This window comes from Brassica rapa, chromosome A03, assembly GCF_000309985.2.
Source record: "Brassica rapa cultivar Chiifu-401-42 chromosome A03, CAAS_Brap_v3.01, whole genome shotgun sequence".
NCBI lineage: Eukaryota > Viridiplantae > Streptophyta > Magnoliopsida > Brassicales > Brassicaceae > Brassica > Brassica rapa.
This window is the reverse complement of record NC_024797.2, coordinates 28,055,556-28,069,437: the sequence shown is the minus strand read 5'-3', so window position 1 is coordinate 28,069,437 and position 13,882 is coordinate 28,055,556. Positions and strand designations below refer to the sequence as shown.

The 13,882-nt window shown below is 40.0% G+C and overlaps 3 protein-coding genes across 3 annotated transcripts; all 3 read left to right on the top strand.

Annotated features, from left to right (window-relative positions):
- Window positions 1-1,819: 1,819 nt before the first annotated feature.
- LOC103861804 (protein TSS) lies at window positions 1,820-10,253 on the top strand. The gene is made up of 23 exons (XM_009139510.3): window positions 1,820-2,164; window positions 2,246-2,307; window positions 2,406-2,498; window positions 2,701-2,773; window positions 2,867-3,199; window positions 3,268-3,332; window positions 3,406-3,537; window positions 3,628-3,669; window positions 3,745-4,257; window positions 4,337-4,494; window positions 4,678-5,191; window positions 5,313-5,375; window positions 5,453-5,554; window positions 5,668-5,976; window positions 6,063-6,155; window positions 6,247-6,348; window positions 6,788-6,892; window positions 7,005-7,138; window positions 7,217-7,400; window positions 7,505-7,636; window positions 7,706-7,818; window positions 7,964-8,042; window positions 8,140-10,253. The coding sequence occupies exons 1-23, from the start codon at window positions 2,095-2,097 to the stop codon at window positions 9,991-9,993; spliced, it is 5,325 nt and encodes a 1,774-aa protein (XP_009137758.2). The 5' UTR covers window positions 1,820-2,094; the 3' UTR covers window positions 9,994-10,253.
- A 203-nt stretch (window positions 10,254-10,456) lies between these two features.
- Window positions 10,457-11,809, top strand: LOC103861803 (cytochrome c oxidase subunit 6b-3). The gene is made up of 4 exons (XM_009139509.3): window positions 10,457-10,690; window positions 11,145-11,233; window positions 11,338-11,419; window positions 11,504-11,809. The coding sequence occupies exons 1-4, from the start codon at window positions 10,679-10,681 to the stop codon at window positions 11,555-11,557; spliced, it is 237 nt and encodes a 78-aa protein (XP_009137757.1). The 5' UTR covers window positions 10,457-10,678; the 3' UTR covers window positions 11,558-11,809.
- A 99-nt stretch (window positions 11,810-11,908) lies between these two features.
- On the top strand, window positions 11,909-13,487 carry LOC103861802 (tetraspanin-7). The gene is made up of 2 exons (XM_009139508.3): window positions 11,909-12,470; window positions 12,827-13,487. Exons 1-2 carry the CDS (start codon window positions 11,964-11,966, stop codon window positions 13,112-13,114), a joined length of 795 nt encoding a protein of 264 aa, XP_009137756.2. The 5' UTR covers window positions 11,909-11,963; the 3' UTR covers window positions 13,115-13,487.
- The last annotated feature ends 395 nt before the right edge of the window (window positions 13,488-13,882 follow it).

Genomic DNA, 13,882 nt, shown 5'->3' with positions numbered 1-13,882 from the left:
GACAAAAAAAATTAGCAAGAGAATTACAAAATATGAAATTATTTATAGATTTATAAAAGTTATAGTGAATGTCAAATTTTAATTATATATCAAGAAGTTATTTGAACCGTCGGTTTAAGATTAACTGATCAACAAATCATATCATTGACCTGACTCGTCAGGTTTGTTACATTTCTTTTTCTGTTACACACTATGTTATAATTTCCCATGGCCTACGGAAGACTCGTTGCGATTAAACGTGAAATGAAGTTCGAGACGCTCAGTTCAGTGTATTCATACAACTCGTTCTATTCACTATAAGCATCCTCATTGCCATACTTTTCACCATCTGACTCTTTAACCGCTCGGAGCAAGTCTAATGCCCACAGTTCACCACCGTGCATCCACCATGCACCCACCGTGGCATGTAATCTCAGATTCTTCATAATGTTTCATTCATGTAAATACTCATTACTCAGTCAAATATTAATAAAAAGATATTCAATGTTATGTGTCTTTCGCCATTGATTTTGAGTCTTCGAGGAAGAGAGATTGGAAGAAAACGATTCAGTCTTAGATGCTTGGATCGAAGTAACACTTTTCTACTACAATTAAGCTATTTAACATTATTGGGCCTTTAGCTTTATAAAGATTCGATTCTTTAAATGTTTTGTATTGATCTGTTCTAATGGCCTCGTGCAGCTTTTGACTTTAATCCTTGAAACATGAAAGATAAGCCCAACTTTCTTCAAGTGTTGTTTATTTTGTATGATTGGGCTTGTTTATAAGACTTTAAGGTGGTTCGTATTCTATTTTACTATTTTTTTTTTCTTAATCTAAAAGAGGATCCAAAATGCTTTTCCCGGCCAATCCAATATCGACTAAGTATTTTAGTTTTTTTTTTTAATTCATTTTGTTCTCACATAGCTATTATTTAATGGCCTTATTTGCCGTATAACCAAATAAAAAAAGAAAAATTAGATTTGTAGGAAAGAAAGTAGGAGAGAGGGTGTGGTTTTGGGTAGTTAATGGATTTGTGTTTTTTGTTGGGTTATAGGAACAAATTTCCCTTATTTAATCTTATGGTTAATGACAATTGGATAAGCAATAAAAAATGATAAGGTCTCAAGCAAAAATTCAAAAAAAAAAGATTAATGAACTTTTGTTTAATTCTTTTCCTTTAAAAAATTCAATATTTAATGTTTGAATGATAATCTTTAAGTCTCATCACGGAATCTTTGGCAGTTCTTGCAGCCATAAACTATGCTCTATTTCGCAACCTTGACTTCATTACCAGCTTCTAGGATTCGCAAGTTCTGATCAACACGATTAATAGGATTAATAGGAAGGAGATGAAATTGGAGATCTATAGCACTCTTCGAGATATCTACTCACAATCTACCACATTTAAGTCTATCGCTTTTAAATTTATTCCTCGAGCTTCTAATGTTAGTGCAGACTCTTTGGCAAAACATGCTTTATGGACCTTGAATCCAACTTAATTTTATCAATGGAAATCTAAGTTTGAACAAAAAAAGAAAACAGTGACTTACTTTTACATGAGGATCCATACTAATTTTGAACCAGCCCACCCTATAATTTATTCAAGAATAAAATAAACTAGTTTGATTAATCAAATATGGGAAGTCATGAGTGAAATCTCAATTAGATTATCAAAACATTAATATCATCGGTTTAAAACAAAAAGAGAGAGAGAGAGATAGAGATAGAGAAGAAAAAGATGAAGTTGGTGATGAGGTGTTAAAGAAGCAAACAAAAGAAACGAGAGGCCTCAATTTTACTTAGCCTCAAAACACTCTTAGAGAACAAGAGCTCTCTCGCACCTTATCCTATCCTTTCTTTCTCTCTCTCCAAATCTCTATTTTCTCAATCACTACTTTTACTTCCTTCCTCATTGTCACTAGACTCACTACCACCACAAATTCATTCTTATAAAACACACACACCTTCTCTCTTCTTCCTCTTCTTCTTTTCATCACTATTCACTCATATATACACTTCCTCTAGAAAAGTCCTTGGTATATGCAACTCGACACATATCAAATTCAATTTGGGTTTTGTAACCCAACTTTTTAAGTATTGTGTCCATTGGTAATGGCTCCTAAAGCTGGGAAAACAAAGCCACACAAGAGCAAAGGAGATAAGAAGAAGAAGGAAGAGAAAGGTTCTCATTGTTATTCAAATCAATTTTTGCTTTCTTTTCCTCTATAACAAAATATTTAAAATTGTGGTGCTGGTTGTGCAGTGTTGCCCACTGTCATAGAGATAAGTATTGAAACACCAGATGAATCCCAAGTGACTCTCAAGGTTTTGAGCCTTACACTAACATTTGATATAAGATAATGTTTAATTTTAAAAAACCAGTGAATACAATTCTCACAAGTTGACGATGTTATTGGTGAAAGGGAATCTCCACGGACAGAATCTTAGATGTGAGGAAGCTCTTGGCGGTCCATGTTCAGACATGCCACTTCACCAACTTCTCTCTCTCTCACCAGGTTTCCTCTTCATGCATTTATGATATTCGATGATGATTTTGTGTTAATGGCGTTACAAAAGTTTGATTAAAAAAACATTTTCTTTCAATATTTGCTAATGGGCCCAGCATAGGTATTGCGTAGGCCCAAAACAGCGACGTTTTTAGCTCTGTTTCTGACATTTGCCGCCTAACAAAAGAAGCAATATTTTCTTCTGATGCAGGTGCGTGGCACTAGGCTCAAGGACTCCGTTGACATCGTATCGCTCAAGCCCTGCCACCTCACCATCGTCGAAGGTTATACTCTTAATCTAACGGCTCTTGTAGTTTACTACCGTAGGGTTACCCACAGCAGATTATCAATAAAAAATCTTATTTTTGAAATCGCAGAGGACTATACGGAGGAGCAAGCCACCGCGCACATACGGCGGCTCCTCGACATCATCGCCTGCACCACCGCCTTCGGTTCGTCGAAACCGCCCGTACCTCGCACGTCTCCCAAGGAATCTGGAAACAAGGATGCCGGCGATTCAGATTCCGTTCTCAGCCCTAAGCTCAAGGAATCAGAGAAGAAACTCGTCGTCGGCAACGGCGGCGGGGGATGCGAGGCTTCTCAAGCTGCGGAAGGCGGAGACAAGGGTGAAATCAACATGTGCCCACCGACTCGTCTCGGGCAGTTTTACGAATTCTTCTCCTTTTCCCACTTGACTCCACCGATCCAATGTGAGTTTCCTTCTCGCTACTTCATTGCCTGATCTGGCTTACTGATTCACGTTTCTTGAATATTCTAGATATCAGGAGGTCTGTTCGTCCATCAATTGAAGATAAAGGATTAGATGATCTCTTTCAAATCGATGTAAGGACACTCTTTCTTATTTGTTTGCTTTTTGAGAGAAACTGTAGAGACTGATTTGATTCACTGTTTGCAGGTTAAAGTTTCAAGTGGGAAGCCGATCACGGTTGTTGCGTCAAGAACAGGTTTTTACCCAGCTGGGAAACAGCAGCTTCTGTGTCATTCTTTAGTTGAGCTGCTGCAACAGATAAGCAGGCCTTTTGATGCTGTAAGTTTCAATTGATGATAAAAGGTTTTACCTTTTTATCTTTTCAGTTGTGTTTTCTGATCTCTGGTGTGGTTGTGATTGTGTCTGCAGGCTTATGACGCTCTTATGAAAGCTTTCATTGAGCATAATAAAGTACGTAAAAGCTACTTCTGTATGTTATGTTGATTAAGATGCTTCATAGTATAATAATTTGTTGTTCTGTTTCAGTTTGCCAACCTTCCTTATGGTTTCCGGGCAAACACTTGGGTAGTTCCTCCGGTTGTTGCAGATAGCCCATCTACTTTTCCTTCACTTCCAGTGGAGGATGTGACATGGGGGGGAGATGGCGGTGGGGTTGGCCGGTCTGGTAAGCATGACAAGAGAAAGTGGGCCAAGGAGTTTGCGATTTTGGCAGCCATGCCTTGTAAAACATCTGAAGAGAGACAGGTTCGAGATAGGAAGGCCTTTCTACTCCACAGTCTATTCGTCGACGTTTCTGTTTTCAAAGCGGTGGAGATAATAAAGAATTTAGTAGAGAGTAATCAACTCTCGCCTGCGTTGGCTTTCCATGAACAAAGAGTAGGTGATTTGGTCATAAGGGTGGCTAGAGATGACCCTGATGCCAGTTCCAAGCTAGACCGAAAGAGTGATGGGACTCGGGTTCTAGAGATCTCTCAGGAAGAACTTGCTCAGAGAAATTTGCTTAAAGGGATCACTGCTGATGAGAGTGCGACGGTTCATGTAATTTTGTTATAGCTTGTGCTAATTTTCTTAGTTTCCTCTTGCTGGATTTGTTACTGAGATTTATTCAATCATACAGGATACATCGACCTTGGGTGTGGTGGTTGTCAGACATTGTGGTTTCACAGCTATTGTGAAGGTTGCTGCTGAATTTAACTTGGATGTGGGCAGTCTCCCACTGGATATAGACATTGAAGACCAATCAGATGGAGGTGCAAATGCACTGAATGTAAATAGGTAAAAATCATCTTGTGTTGTATATGCGTTAGTCTTACTAATTCCTCATGGTTGTGTAAAGTTTCGAGCAACAAAGGCATCTCATATTTGCATTTCTCTTGGCATAATTGACATTTTGGCATACTATATGTGAATTGGGAAATATATGGTATTTAGCAATCGTTTTCTGAATATTCATTTCAGCTTGAGGACTCTGTTACACAAGTCGTCAACTCCTTCCAGCATAGCTCAGAGATCACCAAATGCAGACTCAGAACAAATACGTGTGGTTAAGTCCCTTGTGAGGAAAGTATTTGAGGACAGTCTGCAGAAATTGGAAGCTGAGCCCTCAAGGAATACCAAGCCTATAAGGTGGGAATTAGGAGCTTGTTGGGTGCAACATCTGCAAAATCAAGCTTCAAACAAAACTGATTCTAAGAACACTGAAGATGCTAAGCCTGAACCACCTGTTAAGGGTCTTGGAAAGCAAGGTGGACTTCTAAAGGAGATTAAAAAGAAGATTGATGTGAAAGCTAACAAGTCTGAACAGGGCAAGGATGCCCTTGCTAATACCGTTGACAATGACAATAAATCAGAAACTGAGGATCAGAAGGAACTCGAGAAACAAAATGAGGAGATGGAAAAGATGTGGAAAGAATTAGTGACAGAAGCTGCATATCAGCGTCTTAAAGAATCAGAAACTGGTTTTCATCTCAAGGTTTGTTTGTTTCACCAGCTGATAACATTATTATATAGTAATAAGAGACGACGTCTACTTACCTAGTTGGCTTTTATGAATCTTACCTTGTGTACTCTCTCTCCATGAACTTGTCCTGCAGTCACCAAGAGAGCTGATTGAGATGTCCCGCAAATACTACACTGACACCGCTCTTCCGAAACTGGTCAGTTCCTTGGACTTTTTTTCCCTCTATAGTAATAATCCTCAGCTCCTCATAAACTTCGAATTGATACATTGCAGGTGGCAGACTTTGGATCTCTTGAACTCTCACCCGTCGATGGGAGAACTCTGACTGACTTTATGCACACCAGAGGCTTACAGATGCATTCCTTGGGGAGAGTGGTAACCATTTCAATTATAGTTTTTGGTACCTTTGCTTCAAATTGGAGGAATATGCTTAGACAAGCAAAGTGGCCCGTTTCTTTAGTAGTCACTCTTTTCTTCTTTCATCTTAGGTCGAGCTGGCTGACAAGCTCCCTCATGTGCAATCCCTTTGTATCCATGAAATGATTGTTCGAGCATACAAGCATATACTGCAGGCTGTTGTAGCAGCTGTTGAAAACGCTGCTGATCTAGCCATCTCAATAGCAACATGCTTAAATGTCCTATTGGGAACACCGTCTGACACTGAGAGCGAATACGACGAAAAGATAAAGTGGACCTGGGTAGAAACTTTCATTTCCAAGAGATATGGGTGGGATTGGAAGCATGAAGGTTGCCAGGAATTGAGAAAATTCTCCATTCTTAGGGGACTGTCACACAAGGTTTGGGACTGTCAATCTGTTTTTTTTTTTCATCCAATTGTGACATTCTAACCTTAGATTCTCTTTTTCATATGTTGTTTCACTAGGTTGGACTGGAGCTTGTTCCTAAAGACTATGAGATGGACACATCATGTCCATTCAAGAAGTTGGATATTATCAGTATGGTTCCTGTATATAAGGTACCATTGTTTATCTATCTTATTTCAGTAATAAGCCATAATAGAAAAGTGAAACTATTAAGTGACTAAACGTTACTGCTTTTCTGTGCAGCATGTTGCATGTTCATCCGCTGATGGACGTACTTTGTTGGAGTCATCCAAAACTTCCTTGGATAAAGGAAAACTAGAGGATGCTGTCAGTTATGGTACCAAGGTATAACTGATCTCTTTCTCATTCCTCTTGTTATATACGAACTATGTAATGAAGCTCTTGACTAGTCTGAATACACTGATCCCTTCTTTGCATGACCTCTCCTGCCACTACTCATTATATAATCCTTCATCTGCGAACAAACTGAAATCAATGGAATACAATTTTTATTTTCTAAGCCCATCTTTTGTCCTTATCAACCAATTTTATATTTAGAACTAGCATAAGACTTACTGAGTAGGCATTCTTAACCCCATGTAAATATGAATAAGTGAGTTTTGTTTTAACGGGCAAGGATGATTATGCACTGAAAGAATCAATAGGCATTGGTTGTCTCTGACATTCTTAACCCCTTCAGCTTGTCTCTGATACTTTCTTCATTGAATGTATTTATTTACTTTAAACGGTTTAAGTGAGTTGATATTCTGGGGTAACTCTATAGGCATTGACGAAGCTTGTAGCAGTGTGCGGCCCATATCATAGAATGACCGCCGGAGCATATAGTCTACTTGCTGTTGTGCTTTACCATACTGGGGACTTTAACCAGGTATTCACTTCGAAAGAATTTGGGATCGTCTCCAAGTCATCGCTCAGTTCATTTACTTCCTGTACAGAAGAATGTCTCTACTGCATGCAACTAACCAGTTTTGATTTTTCAGGCTACCATTTATCAGCAGAAAGCACTCGACATAAATGAAAGGGAGCTTGGACTTGATCATCCAGACACAATGAAAAGCTACGGCGACCTGGCCGTCTTCTATTATCGTCTCCAGCACACAGAATTAGCTTTAAAGTATGCTCTCTGCGTTTCCGAAAGCCAAAGCCTAAAAATTAGTTGTTTCGAGCTGCTAACATGTTATTATTGTTGTAGATATGTCAACCGTGCATTGTACCTTCTGCATCTAACATGTGGACCGTCACATCCAAATACTGCTGCCACTTATATTAATGTAGCGATGATGGAAGAAGGTTTGGGGAATGTCCATGTGGCTTTAAGATACCTTCATGAAGCGTTGAAATGTAACCAGAGACTACTTGGAGCTGATCATATCCAGGTTGGTTTTGCTGCAAGGACTTGCATTTAAATGGTAAATTTTACTGTGGAAGCTTAAGCGATGCACTTGAGAATTGAACTACTTCTGTTATATATTTTTTTCAGACTGCTGCAAGCTACCATGCCATTGCTATTGCTCTTTCTCTGATGGAAGCATACTCCTTGAGCGTCCAGCATGAGCAGACAACTCTACAGATTCTACAGGCAAAACTTGGCCCTGAGGATCTTCGGACACAGGTGCGTAATTAGCTACTAATTACATTTAGTTTCACTTACAAAGTTTCTTACGCTCCAGAATTGTTTTAGGATGCGGCTGCGTGGCTCGAGTATTTTGAGTCTAAAGCTCTGGAACAGCAAGAAGCTGCACGAAATGGTACTCCCAAGCCAGACGCCTCTATTTCCAGCAAAGGCCATCTCAGGTATTAAAACGTTTGCCTTTTATATATTCTTAGCACCGTTTACATTCTGTACATAGGGACCAAAAGATAGAAATAGTATAAAGTTATATCTTGCGTAAACTCTTGTCCGGATTATGTAACTCATAAGCTTTCTTCCCAATAACAGTGTATCGGACCTGCTAGATTATATAACCCCGGATACTGATCTTAAAGCAAGGGACGCTCAAAGGAAAGCTCGCCTAAAGGTTATAATTGCTTTCTGCTGACTTAATTCATGTTTTTACTGAACTGCTCTCATTAACTAAGTTGTGACAGATATTTTGATCGAAAATGTTTATTCAGGTCAAGGGAAGACCAGGACAAAGTCCAGGACCTGTGTCTGAAGATAATCAGAAAGATGATGAAATTCTGAGTCCGACTAGTATCACTGGGGAGAGCTCAAGTGACAAGGAGAACAAATCAGATGCAAAACCTGAAGAAACAAAGGTTGATAAACTTGATTTGCAACCTCAAGATCAGCTGACGCTGGTTAAGCTAGAGTCCACGGCACAAGTGGATGATGACTCTGACGAAGGATGGCAAGAAGCTGTCCCAAAAAATCGTCATCCTTCTGGGCGAAGAACCCGTCCCAGCCTGGCAAAGCTGAACACAAACTTCATGAACGTGACCCAGCAGACAACAAAAAGCAGAGGAAAATCCACTAACTTCGCATCCCCAAGGACTAATTCAAATGAGCTTACAATTTCTGCTGGTGGTTCTACTTCCCAGCACGCGAAGAAGCTTTTGAAGAGCTCAAGTTTGAACAGAAAGCAAAACAGTTCCAATATAGTGGGAGAAAAGCCAGTTAACAATAAATCACCCTTAGCAAGCTCACCTTCCACCGAACAGATCAACAAGCCAACTCTGATGGTGAGTCCTGTGACTCCACAAGCTGGAAAACTGTTTTCCTATAAGGAAGTTGCACTGGCACCCCCTGGAACAATTGTGAAAATAGTTGCGGAGCAGTTGCCAGAAGAAACGACTGCTCCAGAGACTTTGGATGCAGCAAAAGTCGCAGTAGATGGTCCTGAAAAAGTTAAGGCTGAGGATGTTGTTAGTGAGAATAAGCATGTGGCTTCAGAAACTGAAGCTAAAAATGCTGATAGCAAAGAACAAGGAGGGGTGGCTGTTGGTGGATCGGAGTCGATGAGTTCACCAGAGGATATCAAGGCTGAAAAGACAGCAGCAGAAGGATCTCCAACAGAGACAGCTGTTTCAGATGCAAGTCAAGGAAAATCAGAAAGTGTACAAACGGCTGAGGACTCAAATGGAGTGAAGCAACATAAGGATGTCTCTGGTACTGAACTGAAAGCAGTAGATGGTGAAACGGAAGATCTGCCCAATGGAGACTCAAGCCCAAAGGCATCAGTTGTTGCAGATGGAGAAAAACAAGAGGCATGCGAGGCACAAAAGGAGATGAGCAAGAAGCTCTCTGCCTCTGCACCGCCCTATACCCCAACGACCATTCCAATTTTTGGGTCGATAGCAGTGCCAGGATTCAACGACCACGTGGGAATCCTTCCCTCCCCATTGAACATACCGCCAATGCTTCCTGTAAACCATGTCCGGAGGTCAACTCCTCATCAGTCTGTAACAGCTCGAGTTCCATATGGGCCTAGGCTCTCAGGTGGTGGTTACAACCGATCTGGAAACAGGGTTCCTCGCAACAAACCAAGCTTCCCCATTATCGCTGAGTCCAATGGCGAGGCTAATCAATTCATTGGCCCAAGGATAATGAACCCTCACGCGGCTGAGTTCATACCGAGTCAACCATGGGTTTCTAATGGTTATCCAGTGTCACCAAACGGATATTTGGGATCACCAAATGGGACGGAAATAACACAGAATGGGTACCCGTTGTCGCCAGTAGCAGAAGGTGCATATCCGTGTAACATACCTGTACCGCCTCAGAATGGACATACTATAGCTGCACCACTGGCTACTGAAATCGCTGAGGAGAAGAGTGGAGGTGAAGAAGAGAGCAACAAGGAGAAGAAAGCTGCAGAGGATGAAGAAGTCATTGCACAAGAAGCACCTGAAAATGGACACTCGACAGAAGGTGAAGAGAAAACCACAGCACAAGAGATATCTGAAGAGAAAGGAGGAGGCAAGTGCTGGGGAGATTACAGCGACAACGAAATTGAAGTCACAAATTGAAGAAGCAATTTTTCTGTCATTGAAGTTTTAACATTGAGGCTAAAAGGAATGGAGAGAAACTTGGCTCCATGGATGAGGTTTGAAGCATTTCTACATTTGGATATTTTGTGTTGCAGCGCAGGACCAAGACTCAGTACCTCATGCTTTAACAACATTACTCTTGCTTTCAGTTTTTTTTTCTTTTTGGTTTCCATAGCTGAAAACTAAAAAGTGTTGAATCGTTGAGGAGCCTCCGAATAAAGTCATTTTGTCCTTTTGTTTTGCTATGTGTTTTGATTTACACTGAATAGTGTTCAGTGTTGTGAACTCGATAACTCATGGGCTCCTAAAAGGCGAACACCCTGATTATATCTATTGTATTGTGGGAGTTTGAGGATTCAACGAGGAAGCAGAGTCGCAGTCAGAGATGCTCTCTGCTCAACTCTCTTGACTGGAAGAGGAGGTCCAACAACCAAAATGAAATCGGCTAAACTAAACCGACTTTAACCCATCGGATGGTTAAAAACTTGAACCAAAGGCCCATTAATTTATGGAAGCCCAACACTGGACGCGGCCTTTTGGCTTCTCCAAGTCGTCACCGGAGAGAATGGTGGCCATCTTCAAACTTCATTCATTTTCAATAGACTCCGTCTCCTCTTTCTCCTAACCAACCAAACCTTCTCATCGTTCCTCTTCAGAATCAGCCATGGAGGATGAGGTAATCGTTCTTCTTTTCATATTTATTCAACATAAAAAAATGATATTAGCTTTGTTTCCCGCCGGAGATTGTGGAAAAAAATATATCTAAATTCTGGTTTTGAAAATTCGACCTCGATTCAAGATCTGATTTGGTCACTACGTATCGTTTATATTATTTCATTTATTTGTATGTAATTCTATTTTGATGGAAGCTAGCTTAGCTACTTGGTTTGGTTGCGTGCGTGTGGTGTGTTCAATATGGTCGAGAGTTAGATTTAAGAATCAAAAGGCAAAGAGAGATGAAAGCTTTGAATTGTGAAGACGTTTTTTTAATTGAGAAGAAATATATATCTTATTGCAATAGAATATGCTGAAGAGAAAGAAAAAAATGAAGTTATCGTTTTCCTCTTTGTCAGTCACTAGGAAGTGTGTCTCGGTGTCTTACTTGTTTTTGTTATTTCTATTTGTGTCAGATTGATCTGAAAACTGCTCCTGCTGATTTCCGCTTCCCTACAACAAACCAGACAAGACACTGCTTCACCCGTTACATTGAGTTCCACAGGTGGAACTCTTATTCTAGTTTCAACATGTACTCTTGCTTGATTGAGTTACTTAGTGGCTCTTCAATCTATTCTAACGTTTAAAAAACAAAAACCATCTTTGTAGGTGCACAACTGCAAAGGGTGAGGACTCTGTTGATTGCGAGAGGTTCGCCAAGTACTACCGCGCTCTCTGCCCTGGAGAATGGGTTTGTTACTTTCTTATGTGTCTTTGCTCTGTTTCTTCATAATCTTCACCATCATTATTGACCTATGCGCTAATCTTTCCCTAGGTTGACAAGTGGAATGAGCAGAGGGAGACCGGAACTTTCCCTGGCCCTCTCTGATCCGAGCCAGAAAGCTCTCTTTATCATGTTTTCTTTGAGGCCAGAAGGTCGTGTGGATGATCATTTCATTCCAACTCTTGTCTTTTTGTTTAAATCTTTTTACTTTGTTTGATCAAATAAAATAAACTGCAAGACATTCTTTTGGATCAATAATGATTTGAGCTTGGACCTACTACTCCCAATTTAAATTTTCGAGACTATTTTGTCATTTCCAACAATTTGAGGGTGCAATATGCAAATTGTCTACCTGTCATTGACAGTTACATCCCAACAGATTCCGTAACGGACAAAACTAACAGTTGCGTAAAGAATTAACTTCGGCGACATGAGTGGCCTTTTTAGTTCCCACCAGATCATAAACTTTATAGCTCTGCCGTAAAGACCAAACAAAAACAAAAACAAAACAATGGTTGAGTGTAGCAATAACCTTGTCGGAATCCTCAACTTCTTCACCTTCCTCCTCTCGGTCCCCATCCTCTCCGCCGGAATCTGGCTCGGCAAAAATGCAGCCACCGAGTGCGAGCGTTTCCTCGACAAACCAATCGTCGTTCTCGGAATCTTCCTCATGTTCGTCTCCATCGCCGGTCTCGTCGGCGCTTGCTGCCGTGTCTCTTGCCTCCTATGGCTTTACCTTTTCGCTATGTTCCTTCTCATACTCCTCGGGTTCTGTTTTACCATCTTTGCCTTCGTCGTCACTAACCGCGGCGCCGGTGAGGTTTTGTCGGATAGAGGGTATAAGGAGTACCGTGTAGGTGATTACTCTAACTGGCTGCAGAAGCGAGTTAGCAATGCTAAGAACTGGGATCGGATCAGGAGCTGCTTGGTTTACTCCAACGTGTGTTCCACTTTCAGTAGTCGCTACGCTAGTGTAACCGTCAACGAGTTCTACAAGACCAATCTCAATGCCCTTCAGGTCAGATTCAAACACACAAGCCTATTTTCTAAAAAGAGTTTAGTCTTTTGAAACTCTTTTTGATCAGTTCCCTTTTTCAGATTCTCAGATTAGTCTGAAAAGCTGCATTTACATTCTCTAATCTATTGAAAATATAACAATACTAGTGATGCTTTTATCTATCCAAATTGATAGTTTAGGTAGCATTTGGCTGCATCTTGTTATGTAACATTTTTTTTTTTGCTAAAATATTGTTATGTAACATGAAACCCAAGTTCTTGTGTTGGGTAGACATAATGCTAGTAGTCTAATTTCATATTAACTTATAATGTGACTTTCACCAAAAATAATTTTATACTTTTGCTTCACTTGTGTAGTCTGGTTGCTGTAAGCCGTCGAATGACTGTAACTTCACCTACGTGAGCCCGACTAATTGGATAAAGACTACTGGTCCATACACAAACGAGGACTGTAACGTCTGGGACAACAAACCGGGGACTCTATGTTATAATTGCCAAGCCTGCAAGGCCGGTTTGCTCGACAACCTCAGAAATTCCTGGAAAAAAGTGGCTGAGGTGAACATTGTCTTCCTAGTATTCCTCATTATTGTCTACTCTGTTGGTTGTTGCGCCTTCCGGAACAATAGGAAACGCAGATGGCATTAGATCCTTATGTGCTGAGATACAAAAGATGCCCTCCAAACCAATACATAGACTAAAGAAGATATATAAAGTGCCAGTCATATTGCTCTTAAGTACGTAAGATGCAGCCTTTTTAAGCCAATTCGTTGATCACTTTGTCTTGTGTGTGTGTGTGTGAGGGTGCATATTTCTATGTATTTTATCTCTTAAATATGCAACATATTACTAAATGAGTTACAACGGGACTTGCTTTGTGCTACTATTTCTAGTCTTTTGTGTGTGTGTGTGTGTAGTAGTAGCTTCTTCATCTGTTAATTAGTCGAATTTTTCTTATGTCTGTCCACCGAAAGTATGTTTTCTTTCTATTATTTGATGAAATGATATATCTTTGAACCAATAAGAGCTGGATGCATGGGAAGACATACAATCATAGGATAATGACAAAGAGTCTGACTCATGGTACACATCATCTTAACCATCCTCTTTCTAATCTTTCCATACTTTGTAACTATTACTTTATCTGGGACAATTTAATAATGTTTTGGATTCATGTAAATTTTATAACATTTTTCAGATACAGTTTGATTAACAATATTTCGGATTCAGTTATTTTTTATTTATTTAGATTTTTAATATTTATGTCAGATATTATAAAATACCGATTTGGTGTTTTTATAGTTAATAATTTTAGATATAGGCTTCGAATGGTGATTAACTGTCATGCACCGTACCGTCGTGAATAATAGCCAAAATCTCTATGTATATTTATGTATCTATACGTTTTTGTTATTA